The 17,517-nt window shown below is 45.6% G+C and overlaps 1 protein-coding gene and 1 long non-coding RNA gene across 2 annotated transcripts; both read left to right on the top strand.

The window, feature by feature from the left end:
- The first annotated feature begins 374 nt into the window (after nucleotides 1-374).
- Nucleotides 375-1,459, top strand: LOC144378207 (uncharacterized). Its single transcript, XR_013439884.1, has 2 exons — nucleotides 375-582; nucleotides 1,147-1,459. It is a non-coding gene; the product is annotated as an uncharacterized LOC144378207 (long non-coding RNA).
- An 8,051-nt stretch (nucleotides 1,460-9,510) lies between these two features.
- On the top strand, nucleotides 9,511-16,537 carry Wfdc11 (WAP four-disulfide core domain 11). The gene is made up of 4 exons (XM_078049016.1): nucleotides 9,511-9,671; nucleotides 14,378-14,523; nucleotides 15,396-15,547; nucleotides 16,034-16,537. Exons 2-4 carry the CDS (start codon nucleotides 14,439-14,441, stop codon nucleotides 16,052-16,054), a joined length of 258 nt encoding a protein of 85 aa, XP_077905142.1. The 5' UTR covers nucleotides 9,511-9,671; nucleotides 14,378-14,438; the 3' UTR covers nucleotides 16,055-16,537.
- Nucleotides 16,538-17,517: the final 980 nt, after the last annotated feature.

Genomic DNA, 17,517 nt, shown 5'->3' with positions numbered 1-17,517 from the left:
TATATAAAAGTGGCAAAAGAGAGGTAACAAAGATGGCTGGTGACAAATATGAAGGAAAAAAAGAGGATTCTTCATGCTCAATGCGTGGAGAAACCAAAAAATAATTCAATGACATATGGGCTGATTTTAAGTAGTACAATAAAAATCTTTTCAATGATATTTTTCATTGCTTCTTTCTGTAAAAAAATTTGAAATGAGAAATCAGAAATAAATCGTGTAATTCATAAAATAAGTCCCACTAGCAAGAGGGTTGCTGTGGGAGAGCGGGCGTCATCCTGCAGGAGCCCAGCTGCACACAATAGGACAGGGCGAGGGCAGACAAGAGGAGGACAGGACGCCCTGCGCTGCCCTGCGCTCTCCTGGCGTGGCCAGCAGAGACAGCCAGGAGCTGAGTCAGTGTGTCCTGGGGATCCTCCTCCTCACAGCTCCCTGGGGAAGGCCGTGCCATCCTGGCTGGACTCAGACTCATGGCTCTGGGCAGAGTCATGGCACCCCCGGCTCTGAGGCTCCCCCTGCTCCTCTGTGTGTTGCTGCTGCCGCTGGAGGCCCAGGGAGGGTACCGTGGACGTAAGTGGGCCCCAGGTAGGTGATGGCTGTGTGGGTACACGGGAGGGGCAAGAGGGACCCATCTTGGAGGACCTGGTACCTCTCTGCACACCCAGCACAGACCGCAGCACTGTGGAGGCTCTGGGCTGGTCAACGCCTGGTGTCCAGCCTGTGACCCAACCTGGGAACAGTGACGGTGGAGGAAGGTCCTGCACCTCTCCTTCCCCTCCATTCCAAAGACCAGGAACAAATGGCACATGCTGTGGGGAAAGGGGCATCGGCTCTAGAGTCTAAGGGGCCAACAGGACACGATTCTTTGACCTGTGCACATCTGTGGGGACACGCAGAGGTACTCATGGGTGGAGGAGGTGGAGAAATGGTGAGGTGTGGAGGGAAAAGACACTGGTGGGAAGATAGGGAGGACGGAGCCAAGGTGAAGGGCTTTAGGACCCTGCTGACTCCCAGGGTCTGGGTAGGGCACAGGGGAGTGTGCCAGGAAAGTGCAGGAGCACGGTGGCGGGGCGCTGGGTCCCCGGAATTGAAGCTGGAGGAGGAGGCTCTCTGGGCAGCGGCCCCCCAGCGGCTCCTGTTTCTCCTCAGCGTCCCCGTGGACTCCGTGGACTCCGGAAGCCGCGGCCTGTAAGCAGTGGCCCAGTGCTGAGGGCTGCAGCCTCCGCTGCTCCTACTTCCAGAAGTGTCAAGGGAACAGCACGTGCTGCTTGACCTTCTGTGGGAGCGTTTGCCTGAGCACCCTGTGAGCTGGGGGGCCTGCTCCCTGCCCCCACCCTCCTCGCAGAGGCTGCGTCCACCGAAGCCTGAGGACCTCTACTCACAGCACAAGGCCATCCACCCCAGAGCCACCTCCCAGGTCGGAACCCCTGGTCCCTGTCCAATAAACTGGATCGGCACCTGGCCTCTCCTGCTCCCTCAGCGGTGTGCACCCAGAACCCAGGCGACCGGCAGCACCCGCCCTCCCTGGCCCAGGGCTCCACTCTCCTCCTGTCCTGCTCTCTGCTCTGTCCCTTTGCCACACACCCCGCTGGGCCCAGGAGGCTCCGCTCCTGCGGCTCTGCTCACTGAACCCCTTCTCCCGGTGGGCACACTGCTCGTGGGCAGCTCCCCAGGGCCAAGGAGGACACGGCTGGCCCGGAGCCAGGGGACCTGGTGAAGCATCCGAAGGTGCAGGGAGAGCCTGGGCTGGGGGGGCCCAAGCGCTTTCCTGGCCCACCCCTGCCCACCTCCCGCTCTCCTTCTCCAGTTCAGGTCAGGGTTTCTTTCCAATGGGGACCTGAGTCCAGGACACTCAGGGGGGTGCCCAGAGCCACAGAGACTGAGGGGCTGTGAGGGGCCTGGAGAGGACGCTGTCTGCACGGCCTTTTGCTCACTTCCTCACATCCTCTGGGACAGGAGGCCGCGCAGGAGGGCCTGCAGCACCCCCCTCACAGTATCCGCCCCCACCAACACGGCCATCCTGAGTCGGAGCCTGACCTCGGGCGGGGATCTGAGGCTCCAGGGCCTCTGCTTCCTGAATGTTCCTTACTGACCCCAAACCCTTTCCTTTCTGCTCTTGTTCTCTTTGATCCAGAGGAACCCAAGGTGGTGGGAGAGGTGGTCCGTGCTGAGGTCCAGGCTTAGCTGGCACAGGGTGTCCAGGGCTCTTGCCTGGATCCTGCTGTCAGTGGACATCCATCCCTGGGGGACAGTCTCTGCTCCTGGGTGAAGTCACAGTTCCTGGGAAGGATCCTGGGGCTGGACCCAGGGCTGGGTGACAACAGCCACCTGGGGCCTGGCCTCAGATGTGAAGAGACCTCAGGCAGGTGGCCCTGCCCAGGGCAGCCGGGCTGCCCGAGGCTCCAGCCCAGTGCTGGCTGCTGGGCTGCTCCAAGGGAGGGGCAGAGGGGGAACTCCCCCGACCAGAGCCCCTGACCTGCCTCATAAGCTCTCGGGGCCCAGGTATTTCAGGCTCGTCTCCACCTCTGACAAGGGCTGCTCTTGGACAAGGGACCTTAGCACAGATGCAGGACCAACCACCAAGACAGACGTCACTGAAGTCTCCCTCCCGCAGCCTGACTGTCCAAGCACCTTTCCAGCCAAGGGGAAGGGAAGTGCTGGGCTGGCCATGCCCTCTCACTGGCTCAGGACCAGGGACATGGGCTGACTGGTGTGGGAGGGGCCCTCGGGACACCCCTCCGTGCCCCAGAGACCCAGAGGCTGTACCCAGGTGCTGGCTGTGGAAGGAGCCACCCCTTCCTGGTCACGGCTGTGCTCTGCCTGGCGTGGAAGCATCTGTGTGTCCCCAGGTGAAGCAGAGCCTGGGAGCGAGGATGTAGGACTCCTGGAGACTGGAATCTCGTGGGCAGAGGAGGAAGCCAGTGGGAGTCTGCAGGCTCTGGTCTCTAGATGTCAGTGCCGGCTGCAGAGGAGCCAGAGGGGTCTGTTGGAGACCAGGGTTGCCACGGCTTTGCGTTTTGTTCTCCTGTGCCCCAGACCTGCTCCTTTCTCTATGTGATTAAATGAGAAGATTCTAGAAGGATCTTCTCCTCACACCTGCACCTGAAATTCACAGATGGGTGTTACCAACACGTCACCAGCAAGGTGTGTCCTACTCCTACCTCTGGTAGCGGTCTGCCTCCTCCCAACCCCAGGCTGCCTAATTCATGCACAACAATAAGTCATTTGAAATGCAAAGGTTGAGTTTGGTGTCTTAGTTCTCTGCCAAGATTTCATGTGTTAATAAAATCCTGTTGGCACAAAACCAGTTAGAATGCCCCTGGTATAAACGATTGAAGGTAGGTCTTCTGTCAGAGGTGGTGGTTGCTGAGTCTCTATAGGCTGATCACTAGCGTTGGCAGCGTTGTTAAAATGGGTGATTCCAGACTCTCCCTCCGCCCACTGATGCATTGAATAAACATCTGTGCACAAGTCAGTTCCTTCCTGGAGAAGCCAAGTCAGCCAAGGGACTCAAGCCCCTGTGCATCTAGAAAACATCTGTGCCAAGGGGTAGGAAAAGCTGAAGCCTGCTCAGGCACAGACCCTATCCTGGACCTTCCACCACAGAATTAGGAAAGGAAAACCCACCATCCAGGGTGTCCTTGAGAAGAGAAGAAGACAATCGTAGAAAGATCTGTAGAGCTGAGGGAAGGGACAAGGGAGGAGAGAAAGAAAATGGGAAGTACTGGGGACTGAATTAGAGAAAATTGTATGTCATGCTTTTAATAATTATGCCAAAATGAGTCCTAATGTTATGTATAACTAAAAAGAATTTTAAAAAAAATGTTCCCCCACCAAAGTGGGGACCCTGCCTATCTCTCCAGCCTCAACTGGAACCACCTTCCTCTCTTCTCCAACCACACTGAGGTCCAGTTTCCCTACCTTAAAAACAGTGAGCTCAGCAGACCAGAAGAAGATGCGGGGTCAGCACTCCAGCAGAGAGGCACAGGCAGCGAATCCTCAACAGAACCCTAAAGCTCAGGAAATAATGTCAACAGTTCATAAATGGGATGGCATCAAGTTAAAAAGCTTCTGCACAGCAAAGGAAACAATTGAGACTGGGAAGAGGAACCTACAGAATGGGAGAAAATCTTTACTACCTACTCTTTGGACAGAAGATTATTGTCTAGAATATAAAAAGAAAAAACTTAACACCAATGCCCCCCCCAATAACGCAATTAATAAACGGGCAAACGAGTTAAACAGACACTTCTCTCTGGAGGGCACTGGGGATTGAACTCAGGGGCACTCGACCACTAAGACACATCCCCAGTCCTATTTTGTATTTTATTAGAGATAGGGTCTCACTGAGTTGTTCAGCGCCTCGCCATTGCTGAAGCTGGCTTTGAACTCGCGATCCTCCTGCCTCAGCCTCTGAAGCTGCTGGGATTACAGGCGCATGTCACCGCAGCTGGCTCAAACAGACACTTCTCAAAAGAAGAAATACAAATGATCATCAAATACATGAGAAAATATTCAATATCATTGGCAATTAGGGAAATGCAAATCAAAGCTACAGTCATAAAGAATACAGACAATAGTAAATGCCAGAGAGGATGTGGAGAAAAAGAACACTTTTACACTGTTGATGGGGTTGTACGTCAGTATAACCTATGGAAATCAGTATGGAAGCTCCCAGAAGACTAGGCACGGAACCACCGTATGACCCAGCTCTTCCACACATCAACATTTATCCTGAAAAATTAACGTCAGCATATTATACGGATACCTGCATACCCACGTTTATCACAGCACAATTCACAGTAGCCAAACTATGCAACCAGCCTGGGTGTCTTTCAGCAGGTGAATGGGAGAAGGAATGTGGTATACATGCAGAATGGAGTTTTACTCAGACATGAAGAAGACGACACTATGCCACTTGTAGGAAACATTATATTAAATGAAATAAGCGAAACTCAGAAAGTCAAGGGTCATGTATTTTCTTTCATATGTGGAAGATAGAAAGGAAAAAGGAAGAGAAAGGCGCAGGGCGTTGAAAGGATCCTAAGAACAGTGAAGGGAGGTCTGTAGACTAGAGGAAAGGGACCATAGGGTGGGAGGAGCGTCGGGAAAGGGGAGGTGGTGGGAGCGATATTGACCAATTCTATTGTCACATTGTGTGATTGTGCAAACATGTAATAACAATCCCACCATATGTACAAGTATAATGCACCAATAAAAATAGGGAAAATAATAGGCCAAACTCACAGAAGTAGAGGATCAGTGGTGGTTACCAGAGGTGGGGGACAGAGATGGACGGGAAAGAGGAGATGTTGATCAAGGAGCACAAGATTTCAGGAAGACAATAGGAACAAAGTTTCAGTGATTTTTTTTTTTGAACAGAATCATGACTTTAATAAATGCATTGCACATTTTGAAATTACTAAAATGTAGATTTAAATGTTTTCACCCATGAATAAGATAAAGTTTGTGAAGTGATGGATTGTTAAATTATCTTGATTTAATCTTTCCACAATGTAGACATGTATCAAAACATCACATTGTACCCCATAAATACATGCAACTATTGCTTGACAATTAAAAATAGTAATTTTAAAGGGAATCAGTTTGAAAATACTTGCAAAAACATGTTAAGCTGACACAAAATTACTCAAAAGTTTAGTCAGATTTTTTAAAAAGTTTAATTGCATTTTTCTTCATTACCCACTTTGTGTATTGTTAATCTTAACTATGGATAACAAATCTACTTAAGACCATGTTTTAAAAAAAGAAGAAGAAAGAAAACATGCCTATCCACTTGCTCACTTGATTCTTATGGTCCCAGTGGGTTGTACTCTATTATTCCCGTCTGTACATGTGATTGTGAGTTTCAGAGAGACACAATAACCTGCCAAAGTCACACAATTAGCAAGTGAGAGAGTCAGGTTTTAGGGCTGTGTCTGATAAGCCTACACATTAATCATGGCACTACAGCTGTGTGAGCTTCCAACATCCCATGGCTCCTCTGACTTATCCTCTGGACCAGCCAAGGTGAGGGTCAGGATGAGGGGAAATGGGCCGACCCATACTCTGTTGGTGCAAATAAAACCCACATCTTGTAAAAAGGAAAAATCTTGTAAAAAGACTGAATCGTGTTTATTTCCATTTTTATTTCTATTGTCTTTCCCGAGGAATAAAGAAATAACTCAAGGAACTAGTTACTCGTGTAACTAATGATAGTGACATAATTTATTACCAGGAGAAACTAGAACCACCGAGATGCCCAATGACTGGTGATCAGTTATCAGAATAGTCTGTCGATCTACGAAGTTTTATAACATATTTAGGACTATAAAATATCTTACCTGTTACGATTTTAAATATTTACAGGATTATCCACAATTTTTAAAAAAATAGATGTGCATAAGGAAAAAAAAGACTCCGAGGATATATACATAAATATCACCACAGGGTAACAAATGAACAGTGATTTTGGAATTTCAAAAGTCGTCTTTATAGACCCATAAAGTTTATGCACTAAGCTTGGATTGCTCACTAATTAGTATGAAAGCAAAAAGTGATGCTGCAAAGAAACATTTTTTTTTTTTTGTACAGAAAGACGTAAGTGAGACAAAGAGATGAGGGGCCCCACAAAGAGGTCAAGACCAAACATACACTGTAAAGTAAGAAGAGGAGGGAACCGAGCTACAGAAGAAAATATTAGGGCCACCCATAGGCTTTCCTTCTCCCTTCTTCTTCCTTCTCCTCAATCTAGCCAGGTAATTCTGGGGATGCCCCACGCCCCAGTCAGGACTTACCCAGAGCTTCCACAGTCAACGGGCCCCTCTCGCTCCTCTGCTATCTCCTAAGAGCATCTGGAAAGAAGGCTTGTGGGATGGGAGTGGACCCTAGGTGCAGCCTGGCTTCCAGGTTCGGGAGAAACCAGGGGCTCCATCATCGGCCATACCTGGCCCAAGACTCACTTCCTTCCAAATTCTCCATCTGCCACTTATTGGCCATGTGGACTTAGACAAGTTGCTTAACTCTTCTGTGCCTCAGTTTCTGCACTTGCAAAAGATGAATCTAATAGTACTAAACTCAGGGTCTTTGAGAGTATCCATTAGCAATATTAAATATTTTATGCTTAGTGGGATTTGGTACCAAACTGGGTGATTCTGGTACTTGCCTTGGCAGCACACATCACAAACTGTGTGATTCTGGATACTTCCTTGAGTGTTTTGTTGGTCTATTTACCAAACTTTACACAGCACTCCCTACCTATCCGTCATTAGCGCTAAGCACTCAATGGATGATTCATGGAATCCCCTCAAGAACGCTGTAAGGACAGTGATGTTTTTTTTTTCCCCCACTTTGTGAATGAGGAAACGGATGCTCAGGGACGATTAGTGATTTGCCCAAAATAAATAGGAGCCAGGGGGCTGGGGATGTGGCTCAAGCGGTAGCGCGCTGGCCTGGCATGCGTGCGGCCCGGGTTCGATCCTCAGCACCACGTACAGAGATGTTGTGTCCGCCGGAAAAAAAAAAACTTAAATAAATAAATTCTCTCTCTCTCCCCTCTCTTCTCTCTTAAAAAAAAAAAAAAATAGGAGCCAGGATCTGCATCTGGTTTAACTCTTTTAACTCTCTGCCTTCTGTGGCCTTTTCCAAGCCCTCTTGGAAAAGGTCCTGTATCGGCTCAAAACCACAAGATATTGGTGGTACAGTAGTGTTAGGATGGTGCTAGCAACAGAGAAAGGATATAAACCTGGACAGGACTTCACAAAGGCCATCCAGCAACGTTATAGAAAAAGATATTCATTTTTTGAAGCTATTGTAAATGGGGTAGTTTTCCTTATTTCCCTTTCAGAGGATTTGTCACTGATACACAGAAATGCCTTTACTTTATGGGTGTTGATTTTATATCCTGCTACTTTGCTGAATTCATTTACTAGTTCTAAAAGTTTCCTGGTGGAACTTTTTGGATCTTCTAGGTATGGAATCATATTGCCAGATCAGATAGAGCACTAATCACTTGGGTATATAAAGAACTCCAAAAGCTAAACACCAAAAAAACCCAAATAACCCAATCAATAAATGGGCCAAGGACCTAAGCAGACACTTCTCAGAAGATGATATACAATCAATCAACAAATATATGAAAAAATGTTCATCATCTCCAGCAATTAGAGAAATGCAAATAAAAACTACTCAAAAATTTCATCTCACTCCAGTCAGAGTGGCAGCTATTAAGATTACAAACAACAAAAAGTGTTAAAGAGGATGTGGGGAAAAGGCACACTCATACATTGCTGGTGGGACTGCAAACTGGTACAGCCAATATGGAAAGCAGATGGAGATTCCTTGGAAAACCTGGAATGGAACCACCATTTGACCCCCTCTCCTCGGTCTATACCCAAAGGACTTAAAAACAGCTTACTGGGGCAGTGGGAGAGCACCTGCCTCACACATGTGAGGCACTGAGTTTGATCCTCAGCACCACATAAAAATAAATATATATTTTTAAAAAATAGCATACTACAGGGACACAGCCACATCAATGTTTATAGCAGCACAATTCACAATAGCTAAACTGTGGAACCAACCTAGATGCCCTTCAGTAGATAAATGCATAAAAAAATTGTGGTATACATACACAATGGAATATTACTCAGCAATAAAAGAATAAAATCATGGCATTTGCAGGTAAATGGGTGGAGTTGGAGAATATAATGCTAAGTGAAGTTAACCAATCCCCCAAAAAACAAATGCTGAATGTTTTCTCTGATACAAGGAGGCTGATTCATAGTGGGGAAGGGAAGGGGAGCATGGGAGGATTAGATGAACTCTAGATAGAGCAAAGAGGTGGGAGGGGAAGGGAGGGGACAGGGGATCAGAAATGATGGTGGAATGAGATGGACATCATTATCCAAAGTAGATGTATGAAGACTTGAATGATGTGAATATACTTTGTATACAACCAGAGATATGAAAAATTGTGCTCTATATATGTAATATGAATTGTAATGCAACCCCCTATTATATATAACAAATTAGAATTTAAAAATTAAAAAAAAAAGAAAAAGAGGGGCTGGGGATGTGGCTCAAGTGGTAACACATTCGCCTGGCATGTGCGGGGCACTGGATTCGATCCTCAGCACCCATAAACATAAAAAATAAAGATGTTGTGTCCTCCGAAAACTGAAAAATAAATATTAAAAAACTCTCTCTCTCTTTTCTCTCTCTCTCTCTCTCTCTCTCTCTCTCTCTCTCTCTCTTATCTCTTCTCTCTCTCTCCCCCCTCTCTCTCTTAAAAAAAAAAAAAGAAAAAGATATTCCTAGATCCTTTCTCTACTTCCACAGTCACCCAGACTGCTGTGAGCGTGTCTCAGGGGAGGAGAGTCCGGCAGGTTCACATCATTCTCTCTCTGTCTATTTTGCCTGCAGCAAAATGAATTTAAAAAAAAAACACTCCTTGAATAGAAAACCAGGGTCAATGTTCTGTATGTCCCCAATTTATGATTTGGAACAGAACTCGCAGATCTGTCACAGCCAGCTGGATGATTAGAATCTGCGTTATGGGAATTCATTCTGCTCCTCACTTACCCTGAGTGCTTGGGTCCCACAGGCCTGCAGGTGAGGTCAAAGAGCTGCTGGCCACACAATTACACAGCACCTCCGGTCAGACACCTTCAGAGGTGAGTGGAGATGAACGTCCTGGGCTGTAAGTGCGAGAGCCTGTGAAAGCTCTCGTTTTGGGTTTGCTTCATTGGGCCCCCAGTGCACGTCCTGTCCCCTCACACCGGCACTGTTTATGGGATTAATTGTTGCTCTTGTTGTTCGAGTAGAGAAACAGAGAAGGTTGGCATGGATGGGCACTGGGTGCCTCCACATCGCCACATAGTGGTCCCATGGACAAGATCTACCTTGAATCTAATTATGAATAAATCTCAGACCAACCCCAAGTCAGGAATGTTCAATTAAAAGAAAAGTTTGGCTGTATTCTTCAACAAATGTAGACAAATATATTATCGGGTAAATTGATAAAACGGAATACTCATAGTAGATTAAATTATATTTTATCGGCATTTAAATGAAGTTGCTACTTATGCCATGATCATCAAGAGAATTACCTTTTTGTTAAGAGGTAATTACCCTTTTGTTACAGAAGCGATTAGAAATGAGAGCTATGGAAAATAAAATTTACTCTCAAATCATTCAGAAAAAAAAAAGATATGAGAAACAGAGAGGGAGACATAGAGACAGAAACAGAGAGGAAGCAACAGAGGTAAATCCTTAAAAATAGGTGAATCTGGGTAAATGGTCAATAGATGATCTTTGCACTATTCTTACTCTTGCAACTTTGAAGTTATTTCCAAAAAATATTTTTTTAAATTTTTTAATTTATTTTATTTTTTTAAAATTAAAGGCAATTCATTTAAAGTTTCAAATGGCTCAAAATTTATTGTTATTTTTTATAATCTTTCATATATGCCAAGAGGAAAATGAATTTAGCTCATCTCAAAAGTTGTGCACCTTAAATAAATAAATACATTCTATATATAAAATTTTGCCCATTGCAAATTCCCAATTTTGAGATTTGAAGGGATTTCAATGAATGCATGGAATGCCTGTAGGTTTTCTTCTGCTTGGTTGAAAATGTTGAAGCAAAAATAAAGACTTTTTTGGAAATGGTTCACTTGCAGGAACAGGTTCCATGATGCCTTCCATGACTACGTAATAGCCAGATTTCTCTTTTGTATTGACTTCTCCTTGCATCTGCGTCTTCTATCTTCCTTCAGGAGAGGAAAAAAAAACAGCTGGGAATAAGAGAGTAGTAAAGAAGGGCTGGGGCTTTAAAAAAAACACCCCTTAGGGCTCAGGCCACAGCTCAGTGGCAGAGGGCTTGCCTAGCATGTGGGAGGCACTGGGTTCTATCCTCAGCACCCCGTAAAAATAAATAAAGACATTCTGTCCCCATCTACAACTATAACAAAATTAAAAAACCAAACCAAACCACGCTTAACCTCCTTCTTTCAAGCCCCAGCTTCACCAATGAGCTGCTTAAAACAAGAGCCAGCATTTATTCTGCCTACACTGTGTTTACTTTGCAGATCCCACACCCTTTCCTAGTTCATTCTGTTCTTCTTCACACCGATACACTGTGTATTTCTTTTCTGGATCCCCTTTACTCCCAGTTTCCTCTGCTAGAAGTGAGCTCAGTGAGAGGCGGGTTCACAGCTGTACCCTGAGTCCTTCTAATAGTTCCTAGATTACAGCAGTCACTTTACATAAATCCTTGTAGGTTGAATGAATGTAGGCTGGATAAATGAAGGTAGAACCTTACTCAGTTGTAAGAATTTATTTCAAGTAGATTAAATAAATAATTGATAAAAATTTTGAAGTCCACAACAAAGTCAATGAGACTTAATAACCTTTACCCTTCTACGGGGAGAAAAAGAAGTCTAAGTTTAATAATAATAACCAACATTTATTTTGCAAGTACTGTGAGCCAGGCCCTATGCAAGTGCTTTGTGTATTCAACATTTGCAATGTGGGCATTAATAGAACTCACATTGTAGATGGAGAAACTGCTATGTCAATCGCAGAACTTCTGTGGATTTAAATGTATTAAGGTTGAGAATCAAGCCCAGGCCCCTCGGACCCCAGTGCCCACGTCTAGACAGCACCAACAATCTTCAGTAAGGTGGCGAAGGGGAGAGAATTTCAGGGAATATCTGTCATCTTTCTTTGCCATAGTTTAAATAGGGGTTGTCCTCAAAATTCATGTTGCATCTTAATTGCTCCATGTGGCAGTGTTAGATAGTGAGGCCTCGAGGAAGGGGTTTGGGTCATGGGGGCAGAGCCCTCAGGAATGATTAATGCTTTTTCCATGGACATGGGGAAGCTATCACGAGAGTTTCTCTTTTCTTCTCCCTTCCTCATGCACCCATTTGCCATCTGTCATGAGGTTCTCAACAGAAGCCAAGCAGACGCTGGCTCTGGGCTCTGGATTTCCCAGCTTCCATGCCCATGAACCACAAAAATTTATCTTCTTTCTAAACCACCCAGTGTCAGGTATTCTGTATTAGTAACAGAAAACAAATTAAGACAGAAAATTGAAAACAAGAAGTAGAGATGCAAATGAATCACCAAACTTGAATCATGAAGAAATAGAAAACATGAATGGACAAACAATAAACCACGAGACTGAATCAGAAATGAAAAGTCTTCCGTCAAAGACTAGCCCAGGACTGATCTCTTCACTGCAGAATTCTACTAAACGTTTAAAGAACTAATATCAGTTTTCCTCAAACTACTCAAAAAGATTGAAGAGGAGGAAATTCTTTCAAACTCCTTCTGAGGTCAGCATTGCATTGATACCAAAACCAGATACAGACATAACAAAACAAGAAAACCATAGGTCAATATCTCTAATGAACATAGATACAAAAATGCTCAACCAAATACTAGCAAACTGAATTCAGTGGCACATTAAAAAGATCATTCGTGGGCTGGGGATATAGCTCAAGTGGTAGTGCGCTGGCCTGGCATACGTGCGGCCCGGGTTCGATCCTCAGCACCACATACCAACAAAGATGTTGTGTCCGCCGAAAACTAAAAAAAATAAATATTAAAAAAATTAATTCTCTCTCCCCCCCACTCGTCTTTAAAAAAAAAAAAAAGAAAATATAAGGGAAATTATTGGGTCATTGGCCCCAGGCAGTTATTTTTTGGTTGGGAGCCCAGATATACAGACAAAAATAACAGAAATTGACAAATACCATATCAAACTAAAATGTTTCTGCACAGCAAAGGAGCAATCTACACAACAAAGAGATAACCTACAGAACGGGAGAAAATATTTACAAACTATATACCTAAGCAACCAAGAAAATCTCAACAGCAAAACAAACAAAAATAACCCAGTTTTAAAAGAGGTTAAAATATGAATAGACGTATCTTAAAACAAGATATAAAAATGGCCAAGAGATGTATGAAAAACTGTTCAACATCACTAATCACTAAGGAAACTGAAATAAAAACCATGGTGAGATACCATCATATCCCAGGGAGACTGGCTATTATCAAAAAGACAAAGTAAAAATAACGAGCTAGTGAATATGTAGACAAAGAGGAAATGTACACACTGTTGGTGCAAATGTAAATTAGTATAGCAATGATAGAGAACAGTATGGAGGTTCCTGAAAAAACTAGAAACAAAACTATGATACAATCTGCAATCCCACCACTGGGTACATCCCAAAGAAAGTGAAATCAGCATGTTGGAAAGACACCTGCATTTCCATGTTTGTTGCAGTATTATTCACAATATTCAAAATAAAAGTCCTGGCAGTTGAATGGACATTTTATATATATTTACATATATATGTAAGCTATGAAGATAATGTTTCCCAGATATATATCTCCAGTGGAATACTATTAGCCATAAAATGCATGAAATCCTGTCATTTGGACTTGGAGCACATTATGTTATGTGAAATAAGTGAGGGACAGATAGACAAACACCTTACAATCTTCCTCATAAGTGAAATCCCAAGAGTTGATACCATCGAGGTTGAGAGTAGAATAGTGTTTAGCAGACGCCGAGGAGAAGGGAAAGGAGTCGAGATGGGGAGAGGTTGGTCAGTGGGTACAAAATGGTTGTTTGAGGAGAAGGAAGGGGGGCTGGTGTTCTTGGGCCCAGCAGGGTGCATACAATGAACAATAATCCATTACATATCTCAAATTAGAAGAGAGGAATCTGAATGCACTCACTATAAAGAAATGGAGGTCTGAGGTGATTGACATGCTAATTACTGGAGTTGATGATTATCCCGTGGGTTCATGAAGCAAAACGTATCTTGTACCTCATGACTACGTAGGACTCTGTGTCCATAAAAGTAAAAAGATACATTGAAGAAAGGTTCAATAAAAACAAGAGGGAATTCACCAGACTACACTGCCTTACGAGAAGTGTCAAAGGGAGTCTTTAAGTTGAAATGAAAAAAAAAATTACGTGTGATTTCCATTTTCTGAAACGATTCATATACCTATCCAGGCACATATGTAGAGTGGAATACCATAGGCCCAAACAGTAAGTCACTAGAAATATCTCGCTTTCTTTTTTGTGCGTTTTAAGTATTTTGTAAGACGAGTCTGAATTACCTTTTAACCAAGGGAAGGCAAGACATTTAAAAAATGTCTTACTCAGGAAAAAGGAACGCATGAGCTGGGAGAAGAAAAGACGGCGTGGGGCAAAGGCAGCTCTCCGCTAAGGTGTGAGTCTGTGGCGGGAGGTAGAGGGCGACGGAGGACAGCCAGAAGGTAAAGTGTGGAAAGTCTATGAGCACTTTCCCTCCACCCACCCCTTACCTCCCTCTCTTTACCTCTTGATCTCTAGCCTCAACTGGGAAGGAAAAGAAATCTCCCTCGCAACATACTCTGCTCCCGTGGTCAGCATCATGAAGTCCCGGATGCCCCCGTCCTTGACACTCCTGTGTGTGGTGCTGCTGTGCGTGCTGGGAGAAATGAAGTCAAAACATGATGGTAGGTGTTGAGACTCGCTGGGAACCCAAGGAGAGGGCAGTGCTCATTCCTGAGCAAGTGAAGGGGCATCACATCTGGTGGACCTGACTCAGGACCCATTCCCAGAATCACCCGCTGGAGAATCACTTTGATATGCACAGAGATCCAAGACATTCCCAAGCTGAGGTCCTTTGGTGTCCCCTCTTCCCACCTTGAAAAGAGCAATGAGCAACTTTCAACGTTATACAAATTCTGTCAGCTATGGAGATGATGATTCCCCACGTCTTTGAGGTTGGGTGATGATACAAAGCTGTTCTACTTTCCGTAGTTCCATAAGCTCTTGCCCTAATATGTTCGCTCTGATGAGGACCAAATGGGCATGCAATGTATACACACCTTTCAGCATGTGACAAGATGGCAAAGAGGCATGAGAATAAAATGAAATCACTGGAGAGACTAAGAAAATTGACCAAGAGAGATAAGAATTTGGAGAGAGACCGAGTTCTGAAAGGCAGAGGCAGCAAGGAAGAGAAGGAGGGAGAAAGTCGGGTCTCTGCTCTGCTGCCAGACCCTGGAATCTCCTGTTAAGTTAGCACAGATTTCACGGGAGGAGGCATGAATGCTGGGGTTTGCGGAGTCTGGTCTCCAGGAGGCTCAAAGAGGGCCCAGGACCTGCCACACTGGTGGGACCTGGGGGCGGGGGGGGGGGGGGACAACGTGGTCCACAAAGAGGCAGCTCTGAGTAGGAGCTGAGGAGGCTCAGAAAGGGAATTTTCTTTTTAGGCAGATGGATAGCTGGCTGGGGGCTGGGGGCAAAGATTCTAGAAGGAGCAGTGTATGGAGGGTTCCTTCTCTAGGTCTGGCAATGACGCAGCCTTACGCACCTCTTTAAGTTCCACTCTCGGGAGATGAGCTGCTGGTGGAGGAGTGCTCAGGAGAGCCAAACATAGTAGACTGTGCCCAGAAGTGCTCGAGGACCTTCAAATGTGCCCAGAAGAACCACGTGTGCTGCTGGACCTACTGTGGTAACATCTGCTGGGAAAAAGTGAGTTGGGAGCTGCGTGGTTGGGTCTGTGCCTTCACCCACGACCGCCCTCTCTTCGGAGCCCATGATTCCTAAACAAATGACTGGAGTTTCCCAAACCCAAGACACAGAAATAGTAGGAGACAAAAGTCCCCGAAACCTGGAAAGCAGCTCACTGGCAAATACAAAGTGGGAAGAAAGAGCTGAGAGCCCACAGCCTCCGTCCTTAGGTAATCGTCACGGTCTGTACAGGGCTCTTCCGCTTTGCTAGTCCAGCTTTCTGACCACTGCCTCCGCGCGCAGTCAGACTTCCTGTGGGCCCCTTTGGCTTAGCCAGGCCCAAAGCTCCCTACCCTTCACCGGGTCAAGGGTGGACACTTTCTGTTGTTCCATTAAGAAATTCCTGCCTGTCGGCTGGCAGGTGTGGGCACGGTCAAGCCTGGGGATTAATGCTTCTTTCTCAGAGTTTCTTGGCCTCTGTCTAAATTTTTCCTCTTTCTCTTACAGGAATACCTTGAAAACCTGTGAGAATCTGGACTTCCCACTGGCCCACCACCTGTGTCCACTGGGAGATGTTTAAGAGAACCCAGGGCAGTGTTGTGGGACCGTGGGACTGCTGAGCTGTTCTTACTGAGAAGTGAGCCGGAGGAAACCTTTGATAAATATACGCATTTACCAAGAGTGGGAATTTTTTTCCTTCCCCCTTCATCCTACTATCTCTGACTACCTTTATTATAATCCCCAAAATTGTTTCCATCCCATAATGTACATAAGCTTACGATTTTTTGCCACCCCATTTAATGATCTTAGAACTGATAAACGAATCTCCTGGGCTTCTTAGAATAAAAGTTCATTTCTCACTTGCCATTTCAACCTGGGAATTGGCAAGCAGGCCTTTCTTTGAGTTTTTTGGAGAGGTCTTTGGTAAATTCTTCATGGAGGTTTGTGTTCACAGTTCTGAAACAACTTTACATGTAAACAAAATCAAACAAGCAAATAAATAAATGATCAGAGTCAGGTTTCTAACTGTTGGTAAAAATAGATTTTAAACAAGTCTACGTCAGACTTGCTAAACCAGCCCGGGTGGCCTCAGGCTCTGTGCTGTGCCTGGAAGCCCCAGTCACTAGGCCAACCCCTGTGGACCTTGCCTTCAGGCCCCCCAAGCAGAGGCAGCCCCTAGGCTCACCTGGTGTGCCCAGCTAGCCCATGGCCTAGGCCAGTGCACTCCACCCAGCCTCCAGACCAATCTTAGTTTTACAAGATTGAACCAGTCGCCCACAATGTGGTCAGACAGTGGTGCACCACCACCAAGAAGCCTTCTTTCTCCACAATAACGTCATGGCTGCTTCACATCCTCTTCCTGGGTGGTAACACCGTCCTTCTTCAGGTCCCCTATGAATCTGTGTAAGGTTGCCTTGCGTGGACTGGTGTCGTAAGGAATCTCGTGTTCCAGTACGTGACTTCCACAGGAGCAGGGCAGTTCATCTGAGCCTTGTGAATTTTGTTAAAAAAAAAAAAAAACACTCAATGAAGGATTTTTTAAAACCTTCTGAATACAGAAATGATGCAAAGTAACTGAAGTCTACTTCAACAGACTCCTCTAGAGTCTGTTTATCCCCAGAGCTTTGCGTCTGAAGTTGGGAGGAAAGGGGAATGACAAGAACTGCCAACAGGAAGCAGCAACGAGGCCTACTCTGCCCAGGTCAGAACTCTTACAAGGTGCCCTGTGGATTTCAATTCCATGTTTCTGTGTCCGGGTCAACACGACAGGGCGCTTCGTGGTGGAGTAGAAATGAATTTCTGCAGTTCACGTGTCTGCATAGAGGTAGCGCTGTGCCTGCGGGACTCTCCACTCTTCGAAACTCCAGAAACGTGTGACCAAGAGCACCACAGAGCTGAGGAATAGCCTGCTCCTACAGCAGGTCCCAAAGGCAGAGCAGTGTGGCTGCACAGAGCAGGTGGGAGTGGTCGTCTTGGATGGTAGCAATGCA

The sequence above is a fragment of the Ictidomys tridecemlineatus genome, chromosome 5 (genome assembly GCF_052094955.1).
Source record: "Ictidomys tridecemlineatus isolate mIctTri1 chromosome 5, mIctTri1.hap1, whole genome shotgun sequence".
Lineage (NCBI taxonomy): Eukaryota > Metazoa > Chordata > Mammalia > Rodentia > Sciuridae > Ictidomys > Ictidomys tridecemlineatus.
Note: the sequence above shows the minus strand (reverse complement) of the source record. Positions and strands in the feature narration are given on the sequence as shown.